The sequence below is a fragment of the Chiloscyllium plagiosum genome, chromosome 36 (genome assembly GCF_004010195.1).
Source record: "Chiloscyllium plagiosum isolate BGI_BamShark_2017 chromosome 36, ASM401019v2, whole genome shotgun sequence".
Lineage (NCBI taxonomy): Eukaryota > Metazoa > Chordata > Chondrichthyes > Orectolobiformes > Hemiscylliidae > Chiloscyllium > Chiloscyllium plagiosum.
The window spans coordinates 33,183,412-33,200,725 of record NC_057745.1 but is presented as its reverse complement, the minus strand read 5'-3'; the positions used below and the strand labels follow the sequence as shown (position 1 = coordinate 33,200,725).

Below are 17,314 nucleotides of genomic sequence, written 5' to 3'. Positions count from 1 at the left end.
GTGTGGAAACAGGCCCTTCGGCCCAACAAGTCCACACCGACCCGCTGAAGCGTAACCCACCCATACCCCCACATTTACCCCTTACCTAACACTACGGACAATTTAGCATGGCCAATTCACCTGACCTGCACATCTTTGGACTGTGGGAGGAAACCAGAGCACCCGGAGGAAACCCACGCAGACACAGGGAGAATGTGCAAACTCCACACAGTCAGTCGCGTGAGGTGGGAAATGAACCCGGGTCTCTGGCGCTGTGAGGCAGCAGTGCTAACCACTGTGCCACCGTGCCGCCCACACGGATTGCTTGTTGCGTGTATGGAAAGAGCTGCCTAGTGGAAGTGGGAGAGGCTGGCACAATTACACTATTCAAAAGACATCTGGATGGGTAAATGAATAAGAAGGATTTAGAGGGATATGAGCCAAGTGCTGGCAAATGGGACTAGATTAGTTTAGGATATCTGGTCAGCATGGACAAGTTAGACCGAAGGGTTTGTTTCTGTGCTGTCCAACTCGATGAGTCTAAGTGCTGCACCGTCAGAGGTGTCATCTTGTGAATGAACGGTAAAACAAGGGCCTGTCCATACTCTTTGTGAAGAAGCCCTGTCTGCTGATAGGCAGGGGAATTCTTTTTGTAAGTTCATTCAAACTCCTCTGTGTACAGGTCAACTCTGGGAAGCAATCTCATTTAGAATTTCTTTCCAAAGCAGTTATCTTAAAAGCTTGGACCCTGGAGAACGCATGAATCCAGCCTTACTCCAAACAATACCTTGCTGTGCCTCCCACTTTACGTCGACAGGAGCTGCGCAAACGAGAACACTCTGTGCTGGGAATGATCTGGAAGATAAACTGCATTCTAACTTTCACTGCACCTTTCTTCTTAAACTAGGCTTTTTTTGTGGCACCAGGCACCAAGTTAGGAGAGAGAATCGATATATCCCGGGCGCACGAACATATCTTTGGGATGGTTCTTATGAATGACTGGAGTGGTAAGACTGACATTTTATTTTTAACTTGCCCGTCACTCAAGGTTGATATCAAGTTGGGCAAAGGTCACTATCCTCAAACAGGACAAAGAACTTAAACACAATAGATTAACATTCACTTACAGGAGGAGTCAGCAGTAAAACTTCAATTTCTGGAGATTCCCAAAATCTCCACAATGCGACACAATTTTCAAAGGAAGGCTGGTGGTGCTGTTGGGTGGGGGGGATCCTAGATTCTAGTCACTTGCAATTAACTTTATGTAAAGCTCCTCAAGGAGTTTGTTCATGGTTGGAGAATGCCAGGGAGGTGATTTTCAAATTAGGAATCACCAAAGCTGCACAATAGTTCACTGCTATTTGGCTCAAAGTGGAAAGTGACAAAGTTTTCTATACTCTAGAACAATTTGCCGTGGGTGTGCTTGCTGTGAAATCGGGTATGGTACCTGTTATTAGTCACTGTATGGGCCAGTATCTGTCTGTTTCGCCTATTATCTCTTTGACAGTCCTGCTTTAAATGGCGTTTCCACTTTCCCATAAAAATCAAGCCCAGGTTGCTGACCACAGACTTAATGTTCCAGAAAACACAAACAGAAAATGTGGAAAAATCCCAGAGCATGCTGCTTGAGAAAAAGACCTAGTGATTGTTTCCCTCATCTGGTTGTAAGTAGGAAAACAGAATGGAAATAGGTTGCTTTGTTAAATGTTGCTTAGTCCAATCACATTTATCCATCTCCCTTAACTTCATCTGCCTCTCCAATTTCTGGATCATTTCTGCCTTAACCATTGGTCCATCAAGTGAATCAGACAGCCATGAGCCTTCTTCAGGAAGCAGTTTCTGCTCTTTCGGAAATCCATGACAAGAAATCTTGTATCTGTGGCTCCTTATCCTTGACACTATACATAATTGAACAAACAATTTTCTATTCATTATGAAGAGGAGGTAGGAGTAATTGTTGTGTATTTCAACAATCATTATCTTGGGACTTTGTATTCTACGCATTATGACATAATCTGGAATTTGAGACTGTTTTACAGCCTTACCAATCTGCTGGAGGGTCCAGGGCGGTGTGCTGCCTTTACTATCCCGTTAATCTGTCCCCTCTCCCCACTCCCACTATTTGTCCACAGCGCTGAGTCTATATCAGTCAGAGCATAATTACAGCTTTAATTCTTTTATTACTATACATTTACTGGCAGTGATTTACTCTGTCACATTTAGCCCATTCCCTAACCTCACTATTAGCCCATTGCATCTTCCTTTGGAAGGTATTTTTCTTCCTATTTTTGTACCAGCTGCAAACCGCTCCTTCAAGTCTTTCAACATCATGGATTTACACTGAATACAGAACTGAACCCTGTGCAGCCTCACCTCCCTCTTCCAGCAATGTTGGAAACCTGCTGCCTCTTCCCTGTCCAATCCAGTCAATTATTCTCCCACTATTTCCATGCCCATGGTCCTTTTTCCTTCATATTGCCTCGTCACAGTGCTCGGACATCCCCTTTCTGGAAAATCTGTTACCTCCTCAAAGAGAATCCTGTGAGATTTTCGATCATGGTTTTGTCTTTTCAAACAAGAACTGGCCATTTCTAACTATTTTCTCTTTGCAGGATGGGACATTCCATTCTCAACTAGAGACTGTCAAATGTTCCTGTGACAAATGTGAAGAAAATTGAACTGTAATCACCTGGATTAAATCTGTTTTCTTTTTATAAGCCATTACTGCAAGAGATTGAGCATTTATTATGATTCTTGTAGTACGGTGGCAATGTCCCTACCTCTGAGCCAGGAGGCCTCGGTTCATGCCCTATCTGATCCAGAGGTGTGCAATAACATCTCTGAATAGGTTTGTTAGAAAATATCAATTTGGGTACTATACTTGCCCAATCTATAGTCTTAGCTGTGCATCTGAACTCAATGTATGTCTGAAATACTGGTAACGTTGCCTGTTATATAACATCTATTTCGTCCATCAGTTTCCAGTCTCAACTGAAACATCCCTTTAAGGAAAGCTCCAATTCAGCACCAAATATATTTTGTTGTGAACAGTTTCGATGTTGAAGCTTCATTAGCCATTAGAAGGAAAAAGTAGAAGAGAGTGTTGTTGGTGCATCTGACTCATTATATCATTTCAGAGGTAAGCATTGACAATCTGGCTTGAGACTGACATCACTTTTGGTGTGCTTGCAGCTCGTGATATTCAGAAATGGGAATATGTTCCACTGGGACCATTCCTAGGGAAGAGTTTTGGAACGACAATTTCACCTTGGGTTGTATCGATGGAAGCTCTGTCGCCATTCATTGTGGCCAATCCTATCCAGGTAACTTGGCAGGTGACAGACTCACCCCATGTGGATGTTAAATGTAAAGCTGAAATAATTGTTCAGAATGTAAAGTGGAAGGAGCACACCCTACTGGCTAGTAAATCGGATGGTGGGGGAGGGGAAGGGGGATGGTTGGGGGTTGGAGTGTGCTGGAGGGGCGAGGGAATCGAACCCAGTTTCACTGACCCCCCCTCCCCCTCAAAGCCAGGAAGTACAGGCCACTTGCAGCAGATCCTGGGTCTGACACCCGTGATAGAGGCCAGAGAAGGAGGTTTTTTTAGATTAGATTAGATTACAGTGTGGAAACAGGCCCTTCGGCACAACAAGTCCACACCGACCCGCCAAAGCGAAACCCACCCATACCCCTACATTTACCCCTTACCTAACACTACGGGCAATTTAGCATGGCCAATTCACCTGACCCTGCACATCTTTGGATGGTGGGAGGAAACCGGAGCACCCGGAGGAAACCCACGCAGACACGGGGAGAACGTGCAAACTCCACACAGTCAGTCGCCTGAGGCGGGAATTGAACCCGGGTCTCTGACGCTGTGAGGCAGCAGTGCTAACCACTGTGCCACCGTGCCGCCCACTAATTCACCTTGGGTTGTATGACAAGATTTCCAGGCCCAGCCAGGCAGGCCCTGGTGAGAGCAGAGGGCCAGACAATCTTCAGTGAGTCTGAGAATGGGTAACTCCTGGCTACTCTATCCCGCCACTGGTAGAGTAGAAGGGTGGGTGTGGCACACAGTACTCCCGGCCATCTGAACCAATTTGAACACCCTTTGCCAGCCCACTCCTGGTGGGTGTGACAACTGGGGCAAAGAATTACAGCCTTTGACTGTGCACCATGACATCTGATGCCATTGGCTCAATGGAATGAGAATCATGTCTTTTGTGCTTTTTTAAGTTGCAGGACATCCCTGCAACTTTAAGGGCGGCACGGTGGCTCAGTGGTTAGCACTGCTGCCTCACAGCACCAGGGTCCCAGGTTCGATTCCAGCCTCGGGCGACTGTGTGGAGTTTGCATATTCTCCCCGTGTCTGAGTGGGTTTTCTCCGGGTGCTCCAATTTCCCCCCACAGTCCAAAGATGTGCAGGTCAGGTGAATTGGCCATGTTAAAATGTCCATAGTGTTAGGTGCATTAGTCAGAGGGGAATGGGACTGCGTGGGTTACTCTTTGGAGGGTTGGTATGGATTTGTTGGGCCAAAGGGCCTGCTTCCACACTGTAGGGAGTCTAATCTAATCCCCACAAGCTCTACAGCAAATAACGCAGGATTAAGGTATTGTTAAAATTGTGAGATTGATCCAGATCTTCCATTCAATGGAATATTAGAGACTGGATGTACAATCAGAGAGGTTAAAAATCACACAACACGAGGTTATCGTCCATCAGGTTTTTTTTGGAAGTGCTAACTTTCGGAGCGCTGCTCATTCATCAGGTATCTAGTTGGGCAGGATCATAAGGGCACAGAATTTATGGTAAATCAGAAAGGTGTTATCAGGGTCCCATGAAAAATCCAGATGCACTCACTTGGTTGGAATTGCCCAGGAAGTTATAACTTTTATCAAGCATTCCATGCTTCCCCACTCCAAGACCCTCAAAAACAATCTCCAACTCTTTTGGAGAATTCCAACATACCAGGACCCAGACTCCACCAACAGTCCCTTGACTGCCCCTCATGACACAACCTTACAGCTTCATCCAAATCAACCCACCGACCATCCTGCCCACTTCCCTCACCCACCTGAAGAATCCATGATGGTCTAAACCCCAGAGTTCTGAAGGAGATGGCTGAAGAGATATTGGAGAATTAGTAGTGACCTTTCAGGAATCACTGGAGTCAGGGAGGGCCCAGAGGACTGGAAAATTGCTACTGTAACCCCACTATTTAAGAAGGGACCATGCAAGAGATGGGATATTACAGGCTGATTAGCCTGACCTCGGTCATGGGTAAAACTTTGGAGCCAATGTGAAGGCTGAGATTTCTGAATACTTGGAACAACATGGTACAATAGGGCAAAGTCAGCATGGTTTCATCAAGGGGAGGTCATGCCAGACAACTCTAAGAATTATTTGAGGAGATAACAAGCAGGTTAGACAAAGGAGTGCCAATTGATATTATATACTTGGACTTCCAGAAGCTGTAAGGTGCTGCACAGGAGGCTGCTGAGTAAGATAAGGGCCAATGGTGTTAGAGGCCCGGCACTAGCATGGATAGAAGATTGGCTGTCTGTCAGAAGGCAGAGAGTGTGGATAAAAGGGTCCTTCTCAGGATGGAAGATGGTGACCAGTGGTGTTCTGCAAGGGTGAGTGTTGGGACCACAGCTTTTCACTTTATACATTAACAATCCAGATGAAGGAACTGAGGGCATTCTGTCTAAGTTTGCAGGTGATACAAAGATAGGTGAGGAGGCAGGGAGGCTGTAGAAGGATTTGTCCAGGTTAGGAGAGTAGGCAGAGAAGTGGCAGGTGGAATATAATGTGATAAAATGTGAGGTTGTGTACTTTGGTAGGAAGAATAGAGGCATGGACTATTTTCTAAATGGGGAGAAAATTCAGAAAATAGGACTTGGGAGTCCTAATCCAGGATTCTGTTAAGGCTAACTTGCAGGTTGAGTGGGTAATTAAGAAAGCAAATACAATGTTGATATTTATATCGAGAGGATGAGAATATAAAAGCAGGGATGTATTTCTGAGACTTTATAAGGCTGTGGTCAGACCACATTTAGATATTGTGAGCAGTTCTGGGCCCCATATCTCAGGAAGGACATCATGGCCCTGGAGCAGGTCCAGAAGAGGTTCACGAGAATGATCCCAGAAATGAAAGGCTTAACATATGAGGAACATTTGAGGACACTGGGTCTATACTCGACAGAGTTTAGAAGGATGTGGGGGGGGATCCAACTGAAACTTACAGAAAAATGAATGGCCTGGATAGAGTGGGTGTTGGGAAGATGTTTCCATTAGCAGGAGACTAAGACCTGAGGGCATAGCATTAGGGGAAAAGGTAAAACCGTTTAGAATGGAAATGAAGAGGCACTTGTTCAGCCAGAGAATGGTTAATCTATGGAATTTCATTGTCACCAAAGGCTGTGGAGGCCAGGTTATTGAGTAAATTTAAGACTGAGATAGATAGGTTCATGATTGTTAAGGAAATCAAAGGTTACATGGAGAATGGGGTTGAGAAACTTATCAGCCATGATTGAATGGCAGAGCAGACTCAATGGGCTGAATGGCCTAATTTCCGCTCCTATATCTTATTGTCTTATGGTTTGTACAGGGTCTTGGTAAGACCATACCTGGAATATTGTGTGCAGTTTTGGTTCCCTACCCCTCAAACTAAGAAAAGATATACTTACCATAGAGGGAATGCAGTGAAGGTTCACCAGACTGGTTCCTGAGATGACAGGTTTATCATCTGAGCAAGGATTAGATTGCCTGGAGTTTAGAAAAATCAGAGAGAATCTCATTGAACAAGGGCTGGACAGACTGGATACAGAAATAATGTTTCTCTTGTTGGGGGTTGAGGTGGGAGCCCAGAACAAATTATCACAGTCTTGGGATATATAATCAGCCATTTTGGATTGAGTTTTGGAGAAATGTCTTTGTTCAGAGTGGTGAACCTGTGGAATTCACATCAACAGGAGGCTGTGACAGTAAAATCACTGAATACATTTAAAAAAAGAAATAGATGTTAACGGCATCAAGGGGTGTGGAGAGTCAGTGAATGTATGGCAATGAATTGGAGGATCAGCCATAACCATGGTGAATGGCTGAGCAGAGTCACTGGGCCCAATGGCCTATTCATGTTCCTACTTTTCTGCGTGTCCACTGGAAACTGTAGCCAAAGCATTTTGAGCTCGGTCACAGTGGAAAAGGAATAGGAGCAGAATGGCAATCTTACAGAGATCACTGCACCTTAGAAAGTCAGACCTTTGCAGTGGCAGTCAATTCAAACCCAGCCAACTTCCACAAACAGCACTGAGTGAAGTAACAAGGTAAACTGTTTTAGTAATGTTGACTGAAGAATTAAAATTGGCCAGAACTGCTCGCTCTTCGGTGTGCTGTCTTCATAGTCCTGTTTTTACCTCTTTTACCTTAAAAGATGCAACGGTCTCAACCATTCCAAAAGTAAAAGTCTAAATGTTATTCGGATTCAACAACAAGCTGCCGTACTCAGTGTAGGTAATATCTGAAATATTAATTATATTGATATTTAGTATCTCAATGAAACAGCTTGATATAGGTTCTTCCTTATTTTGCTCTATGATTCCCCAGTGTTTTTGCTTTGCTAACCCAGCTCTCTATGACTTCATTTTTCCATTCCATTACAAACATCAATGTGTTGCAGTACACCCTGCTGATTAAAGAGTGACTCTTTTAACTCCAGCAGCATGTGCGGAGAGAGAAACAGAGTTAACATTTCTGATTCGTGACCTTTCATCAGAATTGTGGTGATGGGTCTCAGGTGTAAAGCATTGGACTGGATTTTTCTGGATTTGGGGAGACCCCCTGAAATTTAAAGATGGTGGATAGCACCTGAGTCCAGGATTCTCAGCTCCATTCCCAGCAATTCCAGTTTTCACCAAGGTACGTTCAAGGTGCAGCTGTTGGGGTTTGCCAGCTCAACTTCTGCCCTCTAACCAGCCGGCCTCTGTTGTGAGAATAGGCACCTCCTAGCTCCCTGCAGTTCCTATGAACCTGGATACATGGTTCATGGTCTTTCAGAGATGCTGTGAACCATAGGCTGAATAAAGAAATATTTTGAAAGGTAAATTCAAAGCTTCTCATGCCCCCGTGCCAGTTTGTGCCACTTTCATGTCTGATCATCCAATCTGCACCCTGTACCAAAGAAACCTACAGTAAAAGTAGCATGCGTAGAATCTTTTAATAAGTTATTCATTTCTAATTTCTTTTTAAAAGCTGCTTTTACTACAGCCCTATAAAATCTCAATCAGCCAGGCCTTTAAAGTCTCAGGGCAGAGACTACAAGCACCCTAGAGCTCTTTATCTTGTGTAAGTAAGCACCGTGTGTGAACAAATTAGGTCCAAGGCAAAACGCTGTCAAGCAACGTTCCCTTGCACAAAGCTGTTTCAGAAGCCTAATAGCTGGCTGGGCTCTCAGCCAAGTCTCAATAAACATGCTCGGACAAGAAAGATTGTTGGATGATTAGACAAGAAGAATTAAGAAGCTGATGAGGAATCATCAAGGAGAGAGAACCTTTACTGCTTATACGCAGAGATATGAGGAATGATTAATTGTTCAGTCTTTCTGGACCCTGCTCATTTTCCTGCACTGAAAACCTACAGTAACTCTGCTGCTAAATACCATCATGACATTCTTTCTAATTTCCTTTTTTAAAAAAATTTAACCTATTTTGCTAATCAGTCTGTACAGAGATGTTATTACACACCTCTGGAGCAGGTGAGACTTGAACCTGGGCATCCTGGTCCATGGGGGTAGGAACATGACCTCTGCACTCAAGAGATGCAATTTTCTTATTGTCTATCAAGGAATGTTCAACCCCTTTCGTCATATCAGTATCATTTGGGCCAGACAGATTCACAAGTTTCTATAAACCGCACGATAAGCGGAATTGCTTGATGTGGTTAATCACAATCACAATCCAAGCAAATCTCTTTCATTCATTTCACACCCAGCTGTTGACGTCATGTGGCCATTCTGAGAACAAGGTGCCAATCTCTATGACTGAGGTGTTTCCCTAGCTAGGGCAGAGTGGAGGTGGAGGAAGAGGTTGTTCTTGTTGGGATGAGGTGCTGGTGATGAGGCCAGGTTACAGACTGCTGCTGTTCACTCTGTGCCCAGACTGTGTTCCCTCAGGCAGCTTAGTAGTCATGAAAGCAGGTTCTGGTTGAGAGAGAGAGAAAAGTGCAGATGTGGGTCGCTCCAGTCACCACTGAAGTTGAATTTGCAGCTACAGTGACAAGAATGGACATTTTAACTGAGAGTTGATTTACTGCGATCTGGTCGGAGAACACAACTCTCCAACATTCAGTTTGTTTAATTGTGTTTCAAACTGCTTAAAGCATTGTCATTGTTGAGCAGTCCTATTTCAATACTATTGATTGAAAACTGGCCTCTTGTCTTTATTAAAATGTTTTTAAATTCAAGCTCTGTCATTGAAATGTGCTGAAAGAAAGGGGGACAGAACAGTTCTTTATAATCTGTTCCCTTTTGGCTGCACTCAGGTAGCTTATTCTCCTAATTTCAGCAAGCCCAGTTATATAAATCATCTCTGGTCAGTTTGTGGGAATGTGACTGATTCTGGAAGAGAGTGTGGTGCTGGAAAAGCACAGCGGGTCAGGCAGCATCCAAGGAACAGGGGAATCAACATTTCAGGCATAAGCCCTTCATCAGGAATGAGCTCATGTCTGAAACGTCGATTCTCCTGCTCCTCTGATGCTGCCTGACCTGCTGTGCTTTTCTAGCACCACACTCTTGGCTCTGATCTCCAGTATCTGCCATCCTCACTTTCTCCCTCCTGATTCTGGAAGAGTAAATGTTGAGTACAGAAAATAGAATGGGCCTTGGGTTGTCAGAATGCCTTTAGTTACACTTAAATCCATATTCTTTTGATTGTGCAGAATCCCAAGCCCCTGCCGTATCTGTGCAGTGATGACCCGTACACTTTCGACATCAACCTTTCTGTTTCTATTAAAGGTGAGTTATACCTAGTGACTGCTGACACGTCTGTGTACTCCTTCATAAATTCATGAGAAGAACGTTTAAAGGCAGTTCTTTAAAACGATGGCCTTGTGCCTTTTATTTTATAAATGCATTCAGTGTCCTGGGTGACTGACGAATCCTTTGGGTCTCTGATGAAGTGTGTTTATTCTGAATGCTCATTTCCACAATGGCCTTGAATTTCCTTCTGATTTGTCTGATCAGTGGCTGTAACCGACAGGAAATCAGTAAAATTCTGGTGAAATTCACTAAATGTTAGCCTCACCCATGTGGTTAAAGGGACCAATCCATATGCAGACCTATCTGCTCTAGACTGGAATATACCCTGCAGACAGTTTACAAACATGTTGCCTTGTTCCCTTCTTCAGGAAGAGTCAAGTGCTGTCTCTGGAAAAAGCAATGAGGAAAGATTTACTGCTCCCCGCTCACAATCTGAAAAGTTTGGGTCTTGTTTCCTCCCCTGGAATTGTGCTCCATTTCTCGGGTGTCATTTGGAAACAGAGCACAGGGAAACTCTGCCAGGGCCAGAATAGGAAGAGAGAGGAATGGCTCTAGATGTGTTATTCAGAAAGCTAGCACAGACACAATGGATTCTTTCTGTTCTGTACCAATTTTCTGCTCTGGGTAGACAGATTCAGTTAAGAAATAGGAGCAGGAAGAGACCATTCAGCCCTTCAAGTCCACCCAACTACTCAGTAAGATCTTGGCTGACATTCTACTTCAACACCTTTTCCCTACACTATCCCTATAATATCCCTTGAAATCAATCGGCCTGTTTCTTGAGCACACTCAATGACTGAGGCCTCCATTACCTCTGAGGCAAAGATTCACCACCATCCACAGGAATATGTAGGATCAGTGGATTAGCCACAGTAAATGTGGGGTCACAGGGATAGCTTCTTGGGAAAGACTGTGTCTGGGTAGGACACTCTTTGGAGAGTTGATGCAGACTTGATGGACCAAATATCCTCTTTTCACACTGTAGGGATTCTATGATTCTGTGATTCTCTGATCTAGGTGAAGAAATTCCTTCTCTCAAGACAAAACTTCACTCCCCCACATTCACTGCAGCCATTTTAACTTTGATAGAGTGTTGCATTTAAGTCTTTCAGCATGGTGAGATTCATCTTCCCAATTGGATTGCTTGAGTACCACTCACTATCACTCACTATGACTAGCCCGATGAAGGGCTTTTGCCCGAAACATAGATTTTCCTGCTCCTCGGATGCTGCCTGACCTGCTGTGCTTTTCCAGCATCACTTTAATCTAGACTCTGGTTTCAAGCATCTGCAATCCTCAGTTTTGCCTACCACTCAACCCAATCCCCAACATCACTAACCCTGCATGCCCTATCACTGCCAACTCGCTGACTCGGGGCACCTTCCCTCCAACAATAACAGCTGTGCCACCTGCTTCCATATCTCATGATGCCTGCCTGCAGCATTCCCTGTCATTCCCGTCCCGGCTGTGTGTGCTCCGAGGTCCCAGCACCTTCCAGAACTGAAACAGACGTGCTGAGCACACACGGAACATGGAGTGGCTGCACATGCGTGGAGCTGAGCAGCTTACAGGGAGTAAGCTGCCTCTCATTCTGGGGGTGCGGGGAAGGATATGATAGAAAGAGTCAAGATGGTTGGGGGAGCTGCCTGGTAAAAGAGTCAAGATGGTTGGGGGAGCTGCCTGGTAAAGATTTTTTTTTTTAGATTACTTTACAGCGTGGAAACAGGCCCTTCGGCCCAACAAGTCCACACCGACTCGCCAAAGCGCAAACCACCCGTACCCCTACATTTACCCCTTACCTAACACTACGGACAATTTAGCATGGCCAATTCACCTGACCTGCACATCTTTGACTGTGGGAGGAAACCGGAGCACCCGGAGGAAACCCACGCAGACACGGGGAGAACGTGCAAACTCCACACAGTCAGTCGCCTGAGGAGGGAATTGAACCCGGGTCTCTGGCGCTGTGAGGCAGCAGTGCTAACCACTGTGCCACCGTGCCGCCCCTTTTTCTTACATAGTGTGGAGAATGCAGACCAATTAATAGACATCTTTTTTTTTTAAAAGAGTCAAGATAGTTGGGGGAGCTGCCTGGTATTCAGATCCTCACCCCTTGTGTGAAGAGGGTCCTAAATCTGATCACCCGAAGTGACTGACCATGTCCAATCTCCTGGATTGGTATCAGAGGCTACTCTTTATTGCACAAGGAGCCCCTGAGCAAAGCTATCCTCTTTGACTCGATTGAGGCCTGCTGCTGACAACCAGGACAAGCTTCTGGGATTTGTGTCTGCACTAAAAGGCAAGGCAATGCAAGGCAGAGAGACTGTGAACATCCAGGTTGGCTCAGAGTCAATGAGAGTGAGAGAAGAGTCATGGCTTACAGACTGGTGCCAGTCCATGAGCTGGGTATGTGTCCCTGGGTACGCAATGTCCTTGCTGCAGCATTACAATGAGCGTTCCTTCTGTAGCCCTGGTGCAGCATTGAAGTGCAGATGTGTCCTGTAAGTGGATCGGAGATGTACCTTGAGGATTCTTAGTGCATGGCACATGCCAAATACCAGTGTCTGTAGACATGGGCACCATGTGGCAAATGCCCATGGAGTTTGTCCTGGAGAGTTTGGTGCCCAGTGTCCAATATGAAGCCACTTTCCAGCCACTAGTAAGTTGAAGTTGCCAGGTACCTGCTCTGACTTCCATGCTGAGAGTTCTTGATGTCCAGCCTGTTTGATGTATTTGGTAAGATAGGAAGCTGAATACTAATGAGATTATTTTGTTATTAATGAAGTGTTTAACAAGTGCTAATCTTCCTTTAACGACAATTCCTGAGTACCTGGTGAGAAATTCATCATACCACTTGGCAAAAGCATTGGACGTGCAATGGCATCAAGCCAGGCCTCGTTAGACTTTGCATCTGATTCTGCCACAAATTCCAACATAACCCATTTTGTTCGGACCCCTATAAGAGTTTGCCCTCTGTTTTGTGTCAAATTACCAGATATCAACCCTTGCCAGTACATACTCCCCAAATCTCATGCTCTGGAACTTTACTTTCAATCCTGTTATGTGGAACCTTACCGAAAGTATTTGAAAATCTAAATATCTATTGGTTAAAACAATAAAGCATCTACTAGTTTTTCCTCATCAATTCTGCTCGTTACATCCTCAAAAACTCAGAAAATAGGCTTGTGAAAAATGACTTCTTTTTATAAATCCATATTGGCTCTGCCTATTTGATTTGATTTGATTTATTATTGTCACATGTACCTATGTGCCTGTATTCTGCCTGTATTGCTCGCAAGACAAAGCTTTTCACTGTGCCTTGGTACACGTGACAATAAATTCAATTCAATTCAATTCAAGTTTTGTTTTGTGTGCAGTACAGGCAGATCATACCGTACAAAGTGCATCAGGGTAATAGAACAGAGCAAGGAATACAATGTTCTGGCTGCAGAGAAAGTGTACAAAGAGCGACATCAGCATTAAATTTTAAATTTGAGAGGTCCATTCAGAAGTCTAATAACAGTGGGGAAGAAGCTGTTCTCAAATTTGTTATGTGTATTTAAGCTTTTGTACCTTCTGCCCAACAGAAGGGGCTGGAAGAGATTATAACTGGGCTGGGAAGTGTCTTTGATTATGTTGGCTGTCTTCCTGAGACAATGAGAAGTGTAGATGGAGTCAGTGGATGGTCTAATCCTATCATTATTCTCTAACTGTCTTTATATAACATCCTTTAAGACAGATTCTACCATTTCTCCTATGTCTGATGTTAGCCTAACAGGTATTCCCCACTTTCTCTCTCCCTCTTTTCTTAAATGTGGAGTTACATCTGGTGTCTTCGAATCTGAAGGGACTATTCTAAATTCTATAGAATTTCCAAATGCATCTACTGTCTGTACAGCCATCTTTTTAAACACTCGAGGAGGTGGATCATCAGGCTCCAGAGGATTTAGCTTCTTCAAAACTCATTATTTTCTCCAGTACTGTTCTTCTATTAATGTTAATGCCTTGCAGTTTCTTGTTGACACTAGTCACTAGATTCTCCATTTATTTCTGGGAGGTTTTTAGTACTTTTCTTTGTGAAGACAGACAAATATTTGTTTAGTTTCTGTGCCATTTCATTATTCCCATTGTAAATTCTTCTGACTTCGGAAATGGAATCACATTTATTTTTGCTTTTTACATGCCCAGAGAAGCTTTAACCATTCATTTTAAAAATTCTCATCCGTTTACTCTAATGTTCCTTCTTTCTCTTTTCTTTTTCTTGGTCCTCCTTTGCAAAATTCTAAAATGGTTCCAGTCTCAGGATTGTTATTTTTTGGACAACCTTTGATCTAACAGGATCTTGATTTCTCCTGGTAGCCACAGTTAGAAAAATTTTCTTCCTCGATTTTTATGTATTAAAGCAGTGTATTTTTGTTGTAAACTACATATTCATTCTTTAAATGTTAGCCATTATCTGCCTATAGTCATAACTTTTGACACAGTTTCTCAAGCTACCTAAGCCAATTTGTCGCACGTGGCTTCATAGTTTACTTTGATTAGGTTAAAGACTCTAGTTTCTGATTGAACTACATCACTTTTAAACTTAATGTAAAATATTATCATGTTATGCTCACTTTTCTCTAAAACAAGATTGTTAATTAGCCCTTTATCATTGCACAACGCTAGATCTAAAATAACCCAATCCCTAGTTAGTTGGTCAATGTACTGCTTTAGAAAATCATTTTACTTACTTTCCATGAAGCCATCCTCCACAACATTAGTACTAATTTATTGTGTTTATACATAGATTGAAACCTCTCATAATTATATTATCACCCTTATCACTCACATCTCTAATTTCCTGATTTATGCTATGATTTTTGACCTCTGTTATTTAGTGGAGAAAGTGAGGACTGCAGATGCTGGAGATCAGAAGAAGGGCTCATGCCCGAAACGTCGATTCTCCTGCTCCTTGGATGCTGCCTGACCTGCTGTGCTTTTCCAGCAACACATTTTCAGCTCTGTTATTTAGTGTCCTGTACATATTTCTCACCTGAGCTGCCTGCCCTTTGCTGTTTACTTCAACCCAAAACTGATTCTACATTTTGAAATTTAGAATAATGGTCCTCTCTCACTGCAGTACAATGGTTAAGAGAACCACCTCATCGCCTTTTCCCTAGCACCTTGTCCTTCCAGATTGTCACTTTGGAATTAAAGGGCCCCAGCTTTAGCTTTCTTGTAACCATGCCATTGTACTGGCTGGAGTGGAGAAGGCGGTGCTGAAAAAGCACAGCAGGTCAGGCAGCATTTGAGGAGCAGGAAAATTGACTTTTTGGGCAAAAGCCCTTTATCAGGAATTGTACTGGCTGTCAAGCCATATATTTGAATTCCTATTTGAGATGATAGTTCAGCTGTTTTATTACAAATACTATGGCCATTCAGATACAGCTATTAATTTAGTTATTTCTGTCACTGTTGCGAACCTAGCCCAGAAACATTGGGATGAATAGCATCATTTTCTGCTGTAATATCTTTGATTCAGTTATGGATCTGCATTAACATGCATCCAGTAGCACTTGAACCTCATTGGATTTAACAAAAGCATGTTGAGTGTTGTTTCATTGGATGCTCTTGGTGAAAAGGAAGAGGAAGGTCAGATGTAATGTGCATCTCGTGGTTTTGTGCAGCAGTCAATTTCTGTCCTAAAAATACTAGAACGTGCAAACTCCACACACAATCATCTGAGGATGGAATCCAACCCAGGTCACTGGCACTGTGAGGCAGCAGTGCTAACCCTGAGCCACTATAATACCCACATGATTGTCATGGTGGGATTTATACCTGGCTCCCAAGAACATTACCTGGGTCTCTGGGATTATTAGTCAGCAATAAACTGCCTCCCCTGTTACCATTTCAAATTTGCTTAAAATGTTGACTTTGTTATGGTTCAAGAATTTTCTTTGTGTGTTTCATGGCAGGTGAGGCAATGACTGAAAAGGCGACAATCTGTCGGTCCAACTTCAAGGTGAGCTCAGTGTCCAATGATGCCTTTTTTCTAAAATAAGTTACAATCACAGATCTTCAATCTGCCGAAGGAGGCCATTCAGTCCTTCATGTCTCTTTGCGTGAACTATCCATTTATCCATCTTTCATCCGATCACCCTATAAAACTTTCTTTTCAAGTAATTTTCCAATTCCTTTTGGAAGTCTACAATTGAATTTGCTTCCCCACTATCTTTCCAGGCTGTGTGATCCACATCATCATTTGCTATGGACTAAAAAATAAATTCCTGTTTTTGCTACTGTAATTCTTTTGCCAATTATCTGTCCTTTAGTTGCCATCCATCCTGCCAGTTTATTTTCAAACGTTTTCATGATCTTGAACATTTCTATTAAATCCTTCCTCAACTTTCTTTGCTCAAAACCCAACAACCCTAGTTTCTCCAATCCCCCAAGTTACCTGATGCATTTTATCCCTTGCACCTTTCAAGAAATCCCCTGTACACCCTCTTCAAGGGCTTCCCGTCATATTCTAAATAACCTATTCAAATTAACAGCCAAAGGATATTTCTAGTTTGAAAGAAAATGGTTCCTCAACAGGTCGGACAAATAAGCTCTGAAATTCTCCACAGATTCCCCTAATCTCCCATTGCATCATTGGTGGGAAATTTAGCAGAACAAGCAAACACACAAAAACCCAGGGCGTGATTTTGTGCTGCAGGTCAGATTTGGCGTTAATACTGACTTCAATTTGGGGGGCAATGAATCTTCTGGCATTGGAGGCTTTAATTATAGAGTCATAGAGATGTACAGCACGGAAACAGACCCTTTAGCCCAACCCGTCCATGCCGACCAGATATCCCAACCCAATCTAATCCCACCTGCCAGCACCTGGCCCATATCCCTCCAAACCCTTCCTATTCATATACCCATCCAAATGCCTCTTAAATGTTGCAATTGTACCAGCCTCCACCACTTCCTCTGGCAGCTCATTCCATACACGTACCACCCTCTGGGTGTAAAGGTTGTCCCTTAGCACCCTTTTATATCTTTCCCCTCTCACCCTAAATATATGCCCTCTAGTTCTGGACTCCCCAACCCCAGGGAAAAGACTTTGTCTATTTACCCTATCCATGCCCCTCATAATTTTGTAAACCGCTATAAGATCACACCACAGCATCCAACGCTCCAGGGAAAACAGCCTATTCGGCCTTTCCCTATAGCTCAAATCCTCCAACCCTGGCAACATCCTTGTAAATCTTTGCTGAACCCTTTCAAGTTCCACAACATCTTTCCAATAGGAAGGAGACCAGAAT

General features: G+C 43.5%; 1 protein-coding gene across 1 annotated transcript in view; it reads left to right on the top strand.

Annotated features, from left to right (window-relative positions):
• Positions 1-17,314, top strand: part of fah (fumarylacetoacetate hydrolase (fumarylacetoacetase)) — a 56,474-nt gene that overhangs the window by 28,008 nt on the left and 11,152 nt on the right. The window contains exons 8-11 of the mRNA XM_043677625.1: positions 887-986; positions 3,172-3,302; positions 9,917-9,992; positions 15,977-16,023. Coding sequence (XP_043533560.1) covers positions 887-986; positions 3,172-3,302; positions 9,917-9,992; positions 15,977-16,023 — 354 coding nt within the window. The remainder of the gene's footprint in view (positions 1-886; positions 987-3,171; positions 3,303-9,916; positions 9,993-15,976; positions 16,024-17,314) is intronic.